The 14,902-nt window shown below is 51.6% G+C and overlaps 6 protein-coding genes and 1 non-coding gene across 7 annotated transcripts; 5 read left to right on the forward strand and 2 right to left on the reverse strand.

Annotated features, from left to right (window-relative positions):
• Positions 1 to 556: 556 nt before the first annotated feature.
• P168DRAFT_268189 (putative MFS multidrug transporter) lies at positions 557 to 2,620 on the forward strand. Its single transcript, XM_024835077.1, has 6 exons — positions 557 to 921; positions 985 to 1,230; positions 1,283 to 1,567; positions 1,621 to 2,121; positions 2,180 to 2,353; positions 2,402 to 2,620. Exons 1-6 carry the CDS (start codon positions 825 to 827, stop codon positions 2,491 to 2,493), a joined length of 1,395 nt encoding a protein of 464 aa, XP_024693757.1. The 5' UTR covers positions 557 to 824; the 3' UTR covers positions 2,494 to 2,620.
• A 69-nt stretch (positions 2,621 to 2,689) lies between these two features.
• On the forward strand, positions 2,690 to 2,763 carry P168DRAFT_t89. The gene has a single exon. It is a non-coding gene; the product is annotated as a tRNA-Ile (tRNA).
• Positions 2,764 to 4,477: 1,714 nt separating this feature from the next.
• Positions 4,478 to 5,999, forward strand: P168DRAFT_234882 (FAD-dependent oxidoreductase; the record flags this gene model as incomplete). The annotated part of the gene is made up of 2 exons (XM_024833433.1): positions 4,478 to 5,527; positions 5,598 to 5,999. The coding sequence occupies 2 exons, from the start codon at positions 4,478 to 4,480 to the stop codon at positions 5,997 to 5,999; spliced, it is 1,452 nt and encodes a 483-aa protein (XP_024693758.1).
• Positions 6,000 to 6,294: 295 nt separating this feature from the next.
• On the reverse strand, positions 6,295 to 7,485 carry P168DRAFT_234880 (pectate lyase family protein; the record flags this gene model as incomplete). The annotated part of the gene is made up of 4 exons (XM_024833432.1): positions 6,295 to 6,759; positions 6,828 to 6,913; positions 6,995 to 7,307; positions 7,387 to 7,485. The coding sequence occupies 4 exons, from the start codon at positions 7,483 to 7,485 to the stop codon at positions 6,295 to 6,297; spliced, it is 963 nt and encodes a 320-aa protein (XP_024693759.1).
• A 1,089-nt stretch (positions 7,486 to 8,574) lies between these two features.
• Positions 8,575 to 11,013, reverse strand: P168DRAFT_342796 (HET domain-containing protein; the record flags this gene model as incomplete). The annotated part of the gene is made up of 2 exons (XM_024841824.1): positions 8,575 to 10,360; positions 10,544 to 11,013. 2 exons carry the CDS (start codon positions 11,011 to 11,013, stop codon positions 8,575 to 8,577), a joined length of 2,256 nt encoding a protein of 751 aa, XP_024693760.1.
• A 235-nt stretch (positions 11,014 to 11,248) lies between these two features.
• Positions 11,249 to 12,580, forward strand: P168DRAFT_281501 (uncharacterized protein; the record flags this gene model as incomplete). Its single annotated transcript, XM_024835934.1, has 1 exon — positions 11,249 to 12,580. The coding sequence occupies one exon, from the start codon at positions 11,249 to 11,251 to the stop codon at positions 12,578 to 12,580; it is 1,332 nt and encodes a 443-aa protein (XP_024693761.1).
• Positions 12,581 to 13,001: 421 nt separating this feature from the next.
• On the forward strand, positions 13,002 to 14,459 carry P168DRAFT_289971 (isopenicillin N synthase family dioxygenase). Its single transcript, XM_024837115.1, has 5 exons — positions 13,002 to 13,153; positions 13,273 to 13,425; positions 13,479 to 13,949; positions 14,007 to 14,186; positions 14,241 to 14,459. Exons 1-5 carry the CDS (start codon positions 13,013 to 13,015, stop codon positions 14,343 to 14,345), a joined length of 1,050 nt encoding a protein of 349 aa, XP_024693762.1. The 5' UTR covers positions 13,002 to 13,012; the 3' UTR covers positions 14,346 to 14,459.
• The last annotated feature ends 443 nt before the right edge of the window (positions 14,460 to 14,902 follow it).

Genomic DNA, 14,902 nt, shown 5'->3' on the forward strand with positions numbered 1-14,902 from the left:
TCTCAACCGTGCTCTGTGAGTGGATAGCCGAATATCATAAATATATAGAAGAGGGAAAAAATAAAAACGGCCTTCTTCAATTAGTTTAGATTGAAGTAAATATTGTTGTCTGTTGATATATATATCGAAGTATATTCTCGACTATCTGTATCTATATCTATATATCCAATGATGCAGACCCCGTGTATAATATCCAGGTATAACTCGTGGCTCTGCATGACACTTAAGACTAGTAATTTTTGATAAACTAAACAAGCCAATATATTGTTTTATATGATCTATGAGAATCTGTCCAACATACATTACCCAATGAAGTCAGTGTACAGGAGCTGTGCGACATTCACTGCAGTCTGTCTTTGGTTTATCACAGCCACCACTTGATGATGACTGCATTTTGCATCAATACCGAAGTTCAATATGACTAGATAGTCAAGTTTTCAGATATCACCCCCGTCGTGGACACACTACGTAGCATCACGTGCCCGGTCGGGACAGGATCGCTCCGATCATGGCAAACGTCTTCAGCTCCTTATTCCCCCCGTAACCCAATGGGATAGTAAATTCATCCGCAATTGGCCATAATTCGTATTCGAGGTTTCTTTTAACGTCCACCCGTCCAATAAGAAAAAATCGCCAACAGCCCATGCTATGCATGTACTCGAGCTGAAAGGGATCGACTCACCTTGTGGGGCAAGTGGCTAAGTGCTGCACCCCCGCCGGAGATCACCCCGAGGCTCCCCCGGTTTATCACCATGATTTTTCTCTGCCAACATACCTGAGCGTCAACTCGTGCCAGTCTTCCCCCCTGTATCTAGTAGCCTGTCATGAGTTTCAGCACCGCTCATGAGCCCATATGGGGCTACCAATGGCGGTCATCTCCCGTCTTCATCGTGGCCGCCATGGCCATGGCCCTGTTTACCGGTGAGCCACACGTTTGGCACATTGTCGCTGGACATATCTGACAGCCAATCCTCCGGTCTATAGATGTCTTTCTCTATGCTTTTCTCGTCCCGATTCTGCCCTACGTTCTTGAGAACCGCCTGGGGTTAGACGTCTCCCTGACCCAGCGCTTAAGCTTCTCCCTCCTCGCCGAGAGCGCCATCGCGTCGTTAGTGTGCAGTCCGTTCATCGGTCACTATGCGGATGGCATGCGGTCTAAAAAGGGCTTGCTTCTGGCCTCATTGGCCGTGGCGCTTTTTGGGACGGTAGTCCTGGCTTTAGCCACTTCGCGTATGTTTCTCTATCATCTCTTCCCGCAGACAATGGTGCCTGACGTATTTAGAATTCACTCTCTTCGCCGGTCGTCTCATCCAGGCCATTGCAAGTGCGTTTATCTGGGTCGTAGGCTATGCCACTATCGCAGACAACGTGCAGCCGGAGCATCTGGGAAAGACATATGGGGTAATCTCGTTAGTCGTAGCGGCTGGCACTTCGGCTGGTCCTATGGTGGCGGGGATCCTCTTCGAGGTGGGAGGCTACTGGTTGGCATGGTCGAGTGCATTCGCGATCATCCTAGTGGACATAGTGCTACGTATGCTTATGATGGAACGACCGAAACAGACTGCAGGTGTGTGCTGTCCCTCTGCAATTCCGTTATCAGTAGGGCTGACGACGTGGTAGGGTCACCCGGTGCTTTTCACGACGGCTCCAACCCCGAAAATGACCCTCTTTTGGGAGAACACCGGCCGATGGGGGAGAAAACCGGGTGGGCGTTCTACGCATATATCCTCCAGCATCGCCGCTTCGTAGCGGGCGTCATCAGCTACCTGACCTTTGCGGCGCTGATATCCAGCTTCGACACCACGCTCCCATTGCATGTGCGTGATGTATTCGGCTGGGGAAGCATGCTGTCAGGAATGATGTTCTTTGCGCTACAAGGCCCGGGGATTATTCTCAGCCCGCTGTGCGGCTGGCTGAAGGACCGTGTCGGCACACGGTGGCCGACCACGGTCGGCTTTTTGGCATTGACCCCGGTCATGTGGCTTCTGGGGACACCGGGCGACGACCGATTCCCCTGGGCGAACGGTGGACAGACGGGACAAGTCATCTACACGGTCTGCGTGACCATGGTAGGCGCTTTGACGTGTCTCCTCAACGGAGCAGGGACAATCGAGGCGACTGGTATGAAACCCCCTATGTCATTATTTCTTTCCTTTCGACGCGACTCATCCACCTGTAGTGACCGTCGACGAGATCGAAGCCAAGCATCCTGGCATTTTCGGCCCCAACGGAGGCTATTCGCGAGCCTTGTCGCTGGCCAGTATGAGCTGGACGGCTGGCTCTTTCGTGGGGCCGATCCTCTCGGGATTTCTGGTGGAGCAGATCGGATACTATGAAATGAGCTGTGTCATGGGTTGGTTGACCGTCTCCCCGACTGCACTGCATCTGCTAATTGTCGCAGCGGGACTGTGCGCCGTGACCGGCGTCTTCACATTTTTCAACCTTGATAACAAGGTGCACTTCGAGCGTGTAGGCGGACAAAGTGTAGAGTAGTGATTTCGATATTGGGTTATAGAAAAGTAGAGACAGGGTTGATTGTCGACTGCGATGTTGACGCTCTTCACCTATTGAACTACTATATCCAAAATTTAATCTGACGGAAAATCAACATCAGTCCAGGGTTGAACATGATATCAAGAACCATACTACAGACTGTTGTAGCCAAAGTTTTCCTCGCACTCCATCAATTGGTCCTATAACTCAGTTGGTTAGAGTGTAGAGCTAATAACTCTAAAGTCGTGAGTTCGAGCCTCACTGGGACCACATTTCTTTTTTTCGTTCTTCGAAGATGATCGAGCAATCTCCTCCTTCCGTCCCTACTTTTTCTTTTTCCCCCCTATATGACGATCCAAATAACTCGCTAATCGGCGTAAGACTACACAGACGTCATGGTGCTTGATGCCAAGAAAACAATCCCATCTCAGACTAGCACCTCATGTCTCTCCTGCCTTCTTCTTTTTTCTTCCGGCTAACATCCGACAGGCGGAGAATGGAACACGCAGTCTTGTCCTCACATTCAAATTTACCCACCCCGCATGGTCGACTCAGTACCCACCCACTGGCAGAGAAGTTGCACTGGTTAACAGCGATCGGCGATCCTCTAACGCCGGCGGCGACGGAGCTCGACCTAATGGTCCCTGCTTGCCTGCTTCCATTCGCAAACTTCCAACCGGAGCGGACTCCGCACCTAGCCCGGTCCAGATCGCCTTGCTTAGAATGGTCAATGGACATGTCATGATCTCTTCGAGGGAGCAGATCGCCGAGGCGATGATCGCTTGTTTGTTCAGAGCAAACTACACGCATCAAACAGAGCCGAGAGGAGGCGTGCGTATTCGTCGCCGTATATGATCCGTCAGGTCGAGGACACTGCACGACCTCGTATTAGGCTGCAGATTCCAATGGACTGGTCACCTTGCCAAATTGGCGGCGTTCAACCGTGGTTGACGAGTCTCCCTAAGGGGGGAGATCAATCCCCTAGCACACATGGCATAGTGTCTTTAATCTGAAACATGGTGGCTCCAGTGCCGAATCATGCAGCAATGATCATCGTGTCTCCTTTTGAGATGCATCTGCCTTGGTTTTTTACGAGCCTAGACCGAGCTGCAGGTGATTGCTCTCGCGGAGTTGACTCCTCATGAAGAGTGGATCTCGACCCTGAGACTTGCTGTGAGCGGAGAGCTTGTCCAAAAGCTGCGGGTGACGGAGAATTGAAGCGATGGGGGAAATCTCAACAACTGCTGGACAGGGTAGCAGATGCAATGTGCTAGTCGACTTAGTAGGCCACCATGATCAACTTAGTCAAGTCCGGGTCCAATTAATTAACCGTTAACCCAAGCTGGTCTAGAGAATACTACCAAGTCAGTCTGCAGTTGCATCGGTTGGGACAATTCCATCACCCATTGCATCTGGTTGGCGGCAGAACGTCCCAGGGAATTTCTTCCAGAATCTTTCAGCCTCGGCAATCGTCGCCCTGGCCAGGAAAATCCGCCAGTTATGCAGTGGCGCATCCATGGTTCGCAATGCCGACCCTGAAGTCTCAACGGTCGCCAGGCGGACCCACCATACTGTCTTAATCTGACACCACGCCTATTACAGGCCCAGTCACAGTGGAGCTTGTTAATCACAGTGTGCTGAATTGGGAGTGAGTGCCGTGGAAAAATTTCTCTGAGACTACCAAGTCAATGCAGTCGGGCCCATTGGATGGGTCTCGTATTGGACATGCATGTTGACACGGGGGTCTGCAACCTACAGAGTACATAGTCCGGCGGGGAGGGCGGTTGATGGATCCGGAATGATCGCGAAAACCCTATCTCTGCAAGTGTCTCTCCACAGCTGAGTTCTCTCGATCTTTCCTTACCTCCCCCTTCTTCCAGTCTATGCATCTCTTATAGGGAGAAGGATCCCCCGCTATTTCCGATGAAGCACAGCCATGGAAGATGATAATCAACTGGTCCCGCAATTGGTGGGCAAGACGTGGATGTGGCTCCCGGCAGAGCGGAGGACGCCTTCCACGAGGACACCTTCCACAACGGGCTCTTCAACCCCCAAAGGCGAAGCGCCGCGAAGGATCTTGATCGTCGGCGCGGGAATCGCCGGCATCGCCTCGGCGTTGTCCATCTCCCAGGAGCTGGGCCCCTACGTCCCAGACCTCCAAATTACTATCTACGAGCGCAACGATGTGCTCTCCACCTCGGGTGGTGCCATCAACCTGACCCCAGTGGCCCAGCGACACCTCGACCGGCTCGGCGTCCTAGATGAGCTCAATCGCCAAGGCTCCGCAGGCGGCGCCGATGTCGACTGCATCGAGCTGTTCTCGAGCCGGTCCGGTCGATCACTGGGCGCGATCGACTTCACAGACCGGCGCGGGAACAGCTTCGGCGGCTACAAAGGCCGACGCGTGATGCGCATTGTGCTGTCACTCGCTATGCTCTCGGTGGTCGAACGCACTAAGAACATCAGCATCGAGTTCGGCAAGAAATTGGTGCGCGGCGAGAATTTGGAAGACGGTGGCAAACTGCACTTCGAAGACGGCACGACCGCACAGGGCGACCTCGTGCTGGGCTGCGACGGAGTGCACTCAGCGACACGCACCCGCTGGGTGGCGCCTGACTGTCATTCACAATACACGGGCATCTCCTTCCTCCAGAGCATCGTCGACACCGACGCTCTGCAGTCGAAGGTCCACTTCAACGCTTCAGCCATGAACATCTCACGCCACGGCTCCCTCCTCACCAGCTACTGCGACCGCGATCGTGAACAGATCTTCCTAGCCGCGATCGTGCAGTTTGACGAGCAGCTGCTCTCCGACTACCGTCTCGACAACGGGCAGGACTGGCACACCCGCTCCGCCATCAAGCGCGCTCTAGCCGAGGAGATGCGCATCCGCTTCGGCAAGTCTGCTCTGCCCTGCATCCGCGAGCTGGCCTGCACCCACGCCGACTGGATCCTGTATCCGGTATACCAGGTACCACCGAATGGGAAGTGGCATACCGACCGGGCTATACTGCTTGGGGACGCCGCACACGCCGTATGTCTTATATCCCGCCTCCCATCCTTCCCAGTTTATTATATTCCACGAAGTGAACTAACAAACGTAGATGCCTCCACGCGACGAATCCGCCGCCTACGCCCTCGATGACGCCATCCTCTTCTCCCGCACACTCGCCCGCCACCGATACGAGCATCCGCGCGCCGCCTTCCGGGCATACGAGTCATTACGACGCGACACAGTACAGAGCGCCTTCAAAGCATCACGACGCATGTGGGACAAAAACCGCGACATGGGCATGCTGGAGGGTCGACTGAAGGAGTGGACGCTGCCGTTCCATCTCCGGCACTCGCGGGACGAGCGCCAGGCGGCATGGGAGTATGACGCTTCGGCGATTAAGATCCCTGATGGGGAGGGAACGAGTGCGTCCTCTTCTGGTGATGAGGTGTATTCACCTACTGGGGAGAGGCTGTATACTGTGGAGAAGGAGTTGAAAAGGATGGGTATTTAATTGTTTATTATTTTAACTTTTTCTGGGAGATTGTTCTCGGTTTGTTGCTTTTGTCCGTTTCTTTTCTCATGTGGTTATTGACCCCTACCCCAACACACTCACATACTCCCTTTCTATCTCTTTCCTATGTGGAACGACATGTATTTTTTACGCGTGTATATTATACTGCTATACCATGATTGCATTGCTACTTCAAGCCAGCCACTATCCAGAACTCACCCCCATCGAATCCCCCCAGGACACTATATACACACATGTAGGGATAATACCCAAAATCAAGCCCCAATATCAAGCCTTAAAATTTCAGAGTCTGCCCCGCAACACCAACAACCGCCTCCTTAACCTTAGCCGACCCAAGCAAGGTATACTCATACGGCACCTCCGTAAGCGTCCCCTCAGGCGCCGCATTCTCAGCACCCCCAAAATCATTATCCCTCTCAACAGCGAAGCCCTCATCGGTCTCATAGAGCGGCTTCTTAGTGTCGACGAAGACGTTGCTCTCGACGAGCAGCTGCGCGCCCAGCCGCGTGTTGATGCCGTCGTTGACGGCCTCGAAGTAGCTGTTGTAGACGTGGCCCGTGCCGAAGCGGAAGGACGGGGCGCGCGAGTTGATGTTCGCCCAGTGGTTGTTGGCGTAGGTGATGCGCAGGTGGCCGGTGTCTTCTTCTTCGTTGCTGTTGCTGTGCCCGACGAGGGAGGCCTTCCAGTGGTCGTGGATGTGGCTGTTGCTGACGGTGACGTAGTCGGCGGCGTGGGTGAACTGAGGAGTGGGTTAGTATAATATATAGAGAAAGATGGAGATTTTGATATGGTGTATTGGGGTCATACGTCAATCAGCCCGTCGTAGTAGTCCTTGTCGTGGTCCCTGTCGGACGACAGATCGCAGTGGTCGATCCACACGTTGGTCGAAATCTCTGCTTCTTGTTAGAAATCTGTATCCCACCAACCACTGTACAGCCAAACAAGACAGCAAAAACAGGAAGAGAAAAACATACGAACACCAATCCCATCGCCGTTATCAGCGAGCACATTGCGCACGCCCAAGTTCCGAATGATAACATTCTTCTTCTCCTTGACGAGCAGACCGAATCCGTCGAGCACAGCGCTGTCGTCCTGGCCGAGAATGCTCGTGTTGCTGCCGACTTTGACCTGGTCGGCAGCTTCCTTGATCGTGCCGGACACGACGACCACCTTGGGCTCGTCGTTGGTCACGGCTTCGGTGAAGGCCGCGTAGTCGGAGACGGTGGTTGTAGTGCCGCCTGCACCGCCGGTGGTGCCGCCGTTGAGGGAGGCGAAGCCGAATGCTTTCTATTAGGGGTTAGCATATTTCTCAACTGCCATCTGTGCATGTAGTCTTTTATGCAGGCGGGATGAGAGGGAGACAAACGTCATCAGCGGAGGCGCGCTTCTCGATGGTTGCGGTGGGGACTGCCAGAGCCTGTTGAGACAGGAGGGCAGCCAGGGCGAGAACAAGCTTATTGTGCATGGTGGCTGTTCTGAACAAATGTCTTATAAATGATGATTGAGTAGAATAGTGAGGATTGGACCGTTTGAAAGAAGACTGCTGCTGGATAATCGAATAACTCCTGCCAGCACAGGGCCTTTATATAGGTTTCTCCTCAACACCATACGTCTGTATCCATACTTCCCTAGACGGTGTTGCTCTCCTGACAATCAATCTCTCGGAACTCTATCCCTAGTCCACATTTGAGGAGCACATTCAATAGGTGGAGAAGTTTCCCCCATACAGCCCCCGAAGCAGCAAAGTCGCTTTCGGCAGACGACCGAGAAATTCCGCGAATGGCCTCATCCCGAGGATCCGGCCCAAGAATAGCCTTGTCTCAGCTACTCGTCTCAAGAACTTGTAACATGCTATGACAGGAACGTGGTCGAGACAGGAGAACTTCCACTAATGAGACCGGTTGTTTGAGATGGGCCGCGACACCCCTGCTAGCTCTTCATGTGGAGACTTGATCTGCTTGAGATAGATCGCTGAGACATAGTCGTGACGAATGTCGGCCCTGTCATGGTTCAACCTGGAATAGATGTTAGAGGTGGGATAATTTGGGCCGAGATTTGCCCACGCGGCTAGATATTGTTTAGGAGTGTATAGGGCTTAGATCGTCGTGGCAATGACCTTACCTTTCTTCAGGGATGCATCAAGTGGCCAATTAAACTTTCTTAAGGAGAATAAAGTCAGTCGTGCTGGATAACCCACCAGTCAGCTTGACATGACTTCCTGAGAGTTAGTGATGGGTGATATCAATCCCATCCTGGGATCATATACTGGGGTAGCAGGGGTCGAGATGTGTGATTGGTGGCATATTGATCCACCCCCAGATTTTGATCCCCGTGACAGCTTCTAGCTTAACAGGAAGCAAGTAGTAAAAATACTAGATTAATCCCTCCAGTGAAGTAGACAGTGGACCGTGAGAGTGATACAAGCCGGGTTGTGTTCTTCCAGCTGTGCTAGTGACTCCTACTTGACTGAACATATCCATGGAGTATATTGATTTCCAAAATTTTGACTTGGTCAATTAAGGAGTCTATACTTCAACAAGGATTCTTGCATATCTCATACTATCTTAATCAAACACCTTGGATAAACCTGCACTTCCCCTCCTGCTTCTCGACGGCGCCATTCTTCTACCCTTTCCATCTCAGCCCTCATTGCAGACCTCAACTCGTCTAGATGCATCTGACCGAAGAACTCCTTGAACTTGAACTCTGCCTTAGGCCCATACAAACACAGATGAAGGTAGTTCGCCTGGGTGTGGAAACTGGATTGCAAACTCTCGGACTCAGGCTGGAACCAGAGCGGAATAGCTTTTTCTGGGGCGCGATACAAACCGTCCGGTCCTAGCAATGTTTCTCCATATGTAACAAGCCTTTTATACATCTCGAGACATACGCCAGACCCCTCAAAGATATAATGATGATTTTGAAGATGGTGCACCGAGATTGGCGTCCCAAAAATACCAATCCGTATGAAGGCGTCGCTGTTGCTGCTACAGCGTCGGAGAACGAGTGCATGGATACGAAGATCATGATCAGTCTGTGACACCATCAATGGATGCACGAACAGCTCGTCTCCGACATTGACTTTATCAGGTCCTTCGTCAAACCAGGCGTAGTCCCTATCCGGGTAGTGGTGCACCCGCGGGTTCTGATCAACCACTATACCAGCGCTCCTCATTGTTGCTGGTAGCAAGTGCCCGGAAAGAACGGCGTAGCCAGAGCTCACGCCGGTGAAAACATTGCCTGTGGAATCAACGGGGGTGCAGACTGCATCTTCGAGGCGGCAGAGAGCGTGCAGGTAGTTCGTATCTTGGTAAGTTTTAGGCAAGTCACTCCGAGCCCAGGACCAGGAGGGTATGCCGGCGTCGATGCGCGACGAGTAACCAGCTCTATGGGGTTTTGCCTCCCAGAGCATGTCTTGGATAAATGTCTCTCTCCACGCACCGGCAAGATAGCCGATGGGCTTCTTTCCCTTTAATTGTTTAGAAAATCTCGTGGCAACACCGGCTATGGCTGGTAATGTGTCCTTGTTTAGAGTGAGCTCAAGCTGCGTAAAGTCGCTCACCACTTTGCGCCACAGGGATGGAACCAATTCTCTAGAGATATTTGCGCCGTAAACCGGCGTGAAGGCATGTTTGCAGCTAGAATCAATCCACTGATAGCCTGACTCGGAACTATTTGCGTCTCGACACTCAAAGACGAGCTCCAGCGGCGTGAAGTACAGCATGCGGCGAGAGAGGATGCGTTCTTGATATATCCAAGCACGCTTTATTAGCGGAGAGCTAACTTCCGGGCCTGACTTTTCTACAACCGATTGACGATGGTCATACTCAAAGAATGATGGATCCGAGAATCGACGAAGTGCAGGATGTTGTTCTTCATGCTCTTTCCCCTCGACGAGGGACTCCGAAATCGTCTTGCAAAATAGACCACCCTTGCTGTCTGAAGATGAAGCTGCAGCCAGTGTTAGATCTGCATTCTCATAGATACTGGCCATGTGTCCGGCCTCCCTCAGCCAGTCCTCGTTGTCATCTTGCACAATACAGAGCGAGTCAATCCAGAGAAACCGGTATCCTAGCTTTCGCGTGAAAACGACCGCATCTTGGAATGTCTTTGGCAAAGTTTGGTACGAGATGCCCTGCTCAAATTCGGACAGTGTTTCGACGGTCGCTTCTAGAGGCCTCAATCCTCCATCTGAGCCCCAGCGATGACTGAGACAGACGTATGCTTCTGGCTCCCTATGCGTCACATAGAGCCTCGTATCGGACGTCAACGGACTGACTCTGTTACCCAGGTCCAGGACCCTTGTTGGAAGACCCCAGTCCCGCTCTTCTAAGTTGCAACTCAAATGGTTTTCCCGGCAGTGGTTCAGATTTGAGCGGGTGAATCGGAGAGCTTCATCACTCCCCGTGTCTCCACATCGGGAGGGCCGTCGGAGAATGCTGTTCCACGTAGAATGCGAGCCTGTCTCCGTAGCTTTGACCGTCAGTGAAGTCCTCGCGCTCTTAGTGATTTGCAAGCAAAACTCACTTTCCGTCGCGACGAATGGCAGAAATACTTCATATTTTGGCGAGGATATCTTATACTCCCATTCTCGGTTAGGATTATCCTCGCTGGGCCCCGTACTGGCGACAATCTTTAGGTCAGAATTATCATGTGCTCTCTCCCAGTCTCCCGGTTGAGTATGGATTGGATGTAGCATTGTCAGTGTTATCGAGAGACCTGACCGTTGCTCGCTATCGAGAAACTCAACAACAACGTTTCTAAAGCCCACGCCAAACTCTTCTTTGATCCTGTCTGCGGCGCTGAAAATCAAAGCACATCCTGCACAGCCTGTTGATGACAAGCTCTCTGAAAGACGCTTGAGAGTCAGGGAGTGTTCGGACTCCGCCCCAAACAGTCCACCAACAGAACGCCATTGACGACGGAGATACTCTCTGTTCAAGTCAAGGCATACGGGGCAGTCGGCCACGGAGTCGTGGAATATCTTATTCATATCGACCGCCATTGCGCGTGGGCTATTTCGCTATCAATGCTAAGGAGACCGTCCATATAATCCACGACGTCGACTTCTGCCCCTAGCAAGCTCAACGAACAGGCAACCCCGCTCAGCCTTGTCACCCACTCGCAAACCCAAGTGGGGCAGAAAACGTCAGCCTCAAGACGTCTACTGTTGGTCGGTCACTGTGAGCCACTTGATTTCAATGGATTCGACCGTCTCATAATAAATCATGTCTATACCGTCAAACTCCACAGGACCCTCGTCACAGGGAGACCTCAAGCATTCTTTAGAAGCGCTCGCGAAATTCAACACCACATCTGCCCATGAAGACATCAACACAGCCATCGAACACGCAAAAGCTTCCGTCGAGGACCCGTCCAGACAAGGAGGGGACAAAGCAGGGGCTCTCTGCGTTCTCGCTTCCTGCTACCAGCAACGATATCAGGCCTCTAATGGTGGCTTTAATGACTTAGACGAAGCCGTGAATGCGATAAAAGCTGCTGTGAATATCACCATCCGTCAACCGCATGTGGCAGGCGCACAGGTGTACTTTATAAATCTAGAGCGCATCCTCTGCTTTCGATATCGTGAGAGGAAAGGAAAAATGCCAATCGAAGATTCCATCGAAATCGTCGCCCCAATGCTCGATCTCATCCAGACAGGTAGCCCGGGTCATGCGTTTCTGCTGAAGATCCTGTCTGCCTTGCACAGTGCTGGGTACGAGCATACAAAGGACTCAAAATACCTAGATGAAGCAATCGGTGTGGCACAGCGTGCAGTTTCCGACGCGCCAGTAGAGCACCCTCTCGGAAGGGCCCTACGTACGGAATTGGCCCAATCACTCGACAAGCGGTTCGAAAAAACGCAGCTCATCTCAGATCTAGACAGCTTCATCGGTATCTTTGAATCGTTACTCGCTGTCTCAGACAGTGATGGAGAAAAGTTCGAGCCCGCCCACGAGCTCGCGGCTGCATTCGAACGCCGCTATAAGCTGACGAGCTCCCCAGAAGATATAGCAAAAGCGGTTGAATATGGAACCAGTGCTGTGGAATTCGCACCGACGACGCCCCTAAAAGGCCATCCAATTTCTGCGAGGGACATAGCATATCATAATTTGCGGATACACGCCAAAGCATACTTCAGCAAGACAGGCAATGTACCGCAACCCAAAAATGGTGTCCTCGAAAGGGGCCACATTGTCCAGATGCTTGTCAAAAAGAACGCGAAGGATAAGGCGCAACAGCTATTAGGTGTCGCCCGCGCCTTTCAGAGGCTCTATGAAACGACCAACGCCATTCCCGACATCGAAGAGGCGCTTCGTCTTACGATGGCCGCGATGCAGGAAACGGATGACTCGCATGCGGAGTGGGAAGCCATGCAGGATAGTTTCAGGGTTCAGTTCCGACTATGGTCGGAACATACGGGCAAGATGTCTGATTTCGATACAGTTGTCATGGCCTTTGAGCGGAACGGTGGCACCTACATCCCACCTGGTCTTGTGGGAGATCTGGAGTTGAAGGTCCCATATATGATATATGGTGGTGAGCTGCCTGTAGAATAGAGTAGTTTCTGTTTAGAACAAAGCCAACACCTAGTCCCCTGGAGGAATACAATTTTCTCTTTACAGGACAAGAAATTCCAATAATTTTACTCCTAGAGACACTTGGGGCAAAGTGAAAAATTCCTATATTTCTGGTCGTAAACAAATGCTTCCAACCAAATATATATAGAATTTGTTCGAGACTGTTGAATTTTGATAACTCCTTAACGTAAACCGAGACTTGATATATTAAAACCATTCAACACTTATGATACCAATGTCTAGATTTCTATATTAGTAAAGCGCTAATCTGACCCTAGTAATGAATACACTGTCATGGCATGATCCCGAAATGGCAATATCAAAATCGGATCCACAGCCGAGGATGACACCATCCGAAAAGTGTTTCGGCCAACCCCGCAATTCCACTCTCGCCACAACAACCCAGCAGACATGTCAGAGACCTTCACCTCCATCCCATTCATTGACTTCGGTCAGTTGCAGGACCCCGAAACCAAGCCACAGGCACTCGAGAAGCTGCGCGATGCCATCTTCGTGGTGGGGTTCCTGTACCTGACCAATCATGGCCTCGAGGTATGGGACCTTTCCGTATACCCGCTGAACCGCCCAAAACAACAACTTGGAATCAAAATCAGATCTAAATGATATGCAATAAATGAATGCATGATGCAAATTGATACTGACCGAAACAGGACTTGGTGCGGCGCGCGCACGCCGAACTTCCGGACCTGTTTGCGCTGCCTGACGATGTCAAAAACAGAGTGAACATGGTCAACTCGCCCTCATTTCTGGGATACACGCGTCTCGGTGCAGAGACCACGGCTGCGAAAACTGACCTGCGCGAGGTACCCCTTCTCCTTCCCCCCGTCATCGAAAAACAAAACTAACCAAACATCAGCAATTCGACTTCGGCACCCCCGGCATGAAGCCCTGGTCCGAGAAAGACGACCCCCTCTGGCAGCGCCTCGAAGGCGACAACCAGTACCCGGATCACCCAGGCGCGCAGGCCCTAGTCGAAGAGTACATGGCTAGGTCAGCCGAGCTATCGCAGAAGTTCATGGAGTGCGTGTCAGAGTGTCTGTCTCTGCCGCCAACGACCTTCGCGTCGTTCAAGGGCGAAATGGACCGCCTCAAGTTCATCAAATACCCGCAGGCGGCGCCGGGCTCGCAGGGTGTGGGGCCCCATAAGGACTCGTCGGGTCTGTTCACGTTCCTGTCCCAGGATGACACGGGTGGTTTGCAGGTGTTGAATAAGAATGGGGAGTGGATTGATGCGCCGCCTGTTGAGGGGAGCTTGGTGGTAAATATTCAGCAGGGGCTGGAGGCGATCACGGGGGGTGTTTGCGCGGCGACGACGCATCGTGTTGTGGTGTGTTTTTTCCCCCACTGCTCGTTTGGATTGGTAAATGAAGCTAATGTGGCACAGGCACCGACCACAAAAACAAGACACAGCATCGCTTTCTTCTTGGCTGTGCGCATGGACCTGACTACCGAGGAGCTGCGGGAGTCTGCCGCTCATATTGTCAAGCGCATTCCGGCGTCGGATGATAAGAAGAAGCAGGCGGTTGACGTGCCGAGCGAGTTTCTGTCGCCTTTGTATTCATGTGTTAGTACTCTGTGCCCTTTTTTTCTTCGAATAGTATTGCTAACGGCTGTATAGTTCGGGGAGGCATACATGAGGAACCGCATCCTGAGCCATCCTGATGTTGGCCAGAGATGGTATCCGGAGCTGTATGAGAAGTATTCGCGGCAGAAGCTTCAGTAGACAGAAGGCTGTACGATGGCGGAATTCTCATCAATGGCATCTTATATAAGGGTCTCCTGTTCATTATCTTTGACCAATGTTAAATATAAGCAAATGCATTTACCCTCACTATCCCTGAATTATACAGTATCAATCTCATATGCAAAATAAACATCATCTCCCTTATCCCTACCATGTGTTCTCCCACCACAACTTCTCCCTTGACAGGCTAGTCCTCCAACATACCACATACATCTCAACGCAAATACACAAACAATCACTTAGACGAAGACCCCGCACAATTATCACTACACTTCAATCCGTACTTCATATCGGGAGACTTCCTCTCGCCACATGAACACGAAATTAATTGCGACGAGCCGACATGGCCACAGGCATAGGTCACCTGTTGAAAGCACATTGTTTGCCAGTTGAACGGAGGAAATGGAATTTTTTTTGTATCTGGAAAAGTTATGTTAGTGCTCGTAAAGTATTTATACGTCGGCATCTTCTTAAGACAACTTGCCTTGATCTGTGGGATGGTTGACAAATAGATAGCCAAAAGCCTTAAATTTGAG

Source organism: Aspergillus campestris, assembly GCF_002847485.1.
Source record: "Aspergillus campestris IBT 28561 chromosome Unknown P168scaffold_5, whole genome shotgun sequence".
Taxonomy (NCBI): Eukaryota; Fungi; Ascomycota; class Eurotiomycetes; order Eurotiales; family Aspergillaceae; genus Aspergillus; species Aspergillus campestris.

Excerpts from the sequence above, each read along its gene's own strand:
- P168DRAFT_268189 (XM_024835077.1), top strand. The coding sequence starts at position 825 with ATGAGTTTCAGCACCGCTCATGAGCCCATATGGGGCTACCAATGGCGG. Across the intron at positions 1,568-1,620 it reads ACGACCGAAACAGACTGCAG|GGTCACCCGGTGCTTTTCAC; the intron begins GTGTGTGCTGTC and ends ACGACGTGGTAG. Across the intron at positions 2,122-2,179 it reads AGGGACAATCGAGGCGACTG|TGACCGTCGACGAGATCGAA; the intron begins GTATGAAACCCC and ends ATCCACCTGTAG.
- P168DRAFT_289971 (XM_024837115.1), top strand. The coding sequence starts at position 13,013 with ATGTCAGAGACCTTCACCTCCATCCCATTCATTGACTTCGGTCAGTTG. Across the intron at positions 13,426-13,478 it reads CGAAAACTGACCTGCGCGAG|CAATTCGACTTCGGCACCCC; the intron begins GTACCCCTTCTC and ends ACCAAACATCAG. Across the intron at positions 14,187-14,240 it reads TGTCGCCTTTGTATTCATGT|TTCGGGGAGGCATACATGAG; the intron begins GTTAGTACTCTG and ends ACGGCTGTATAG.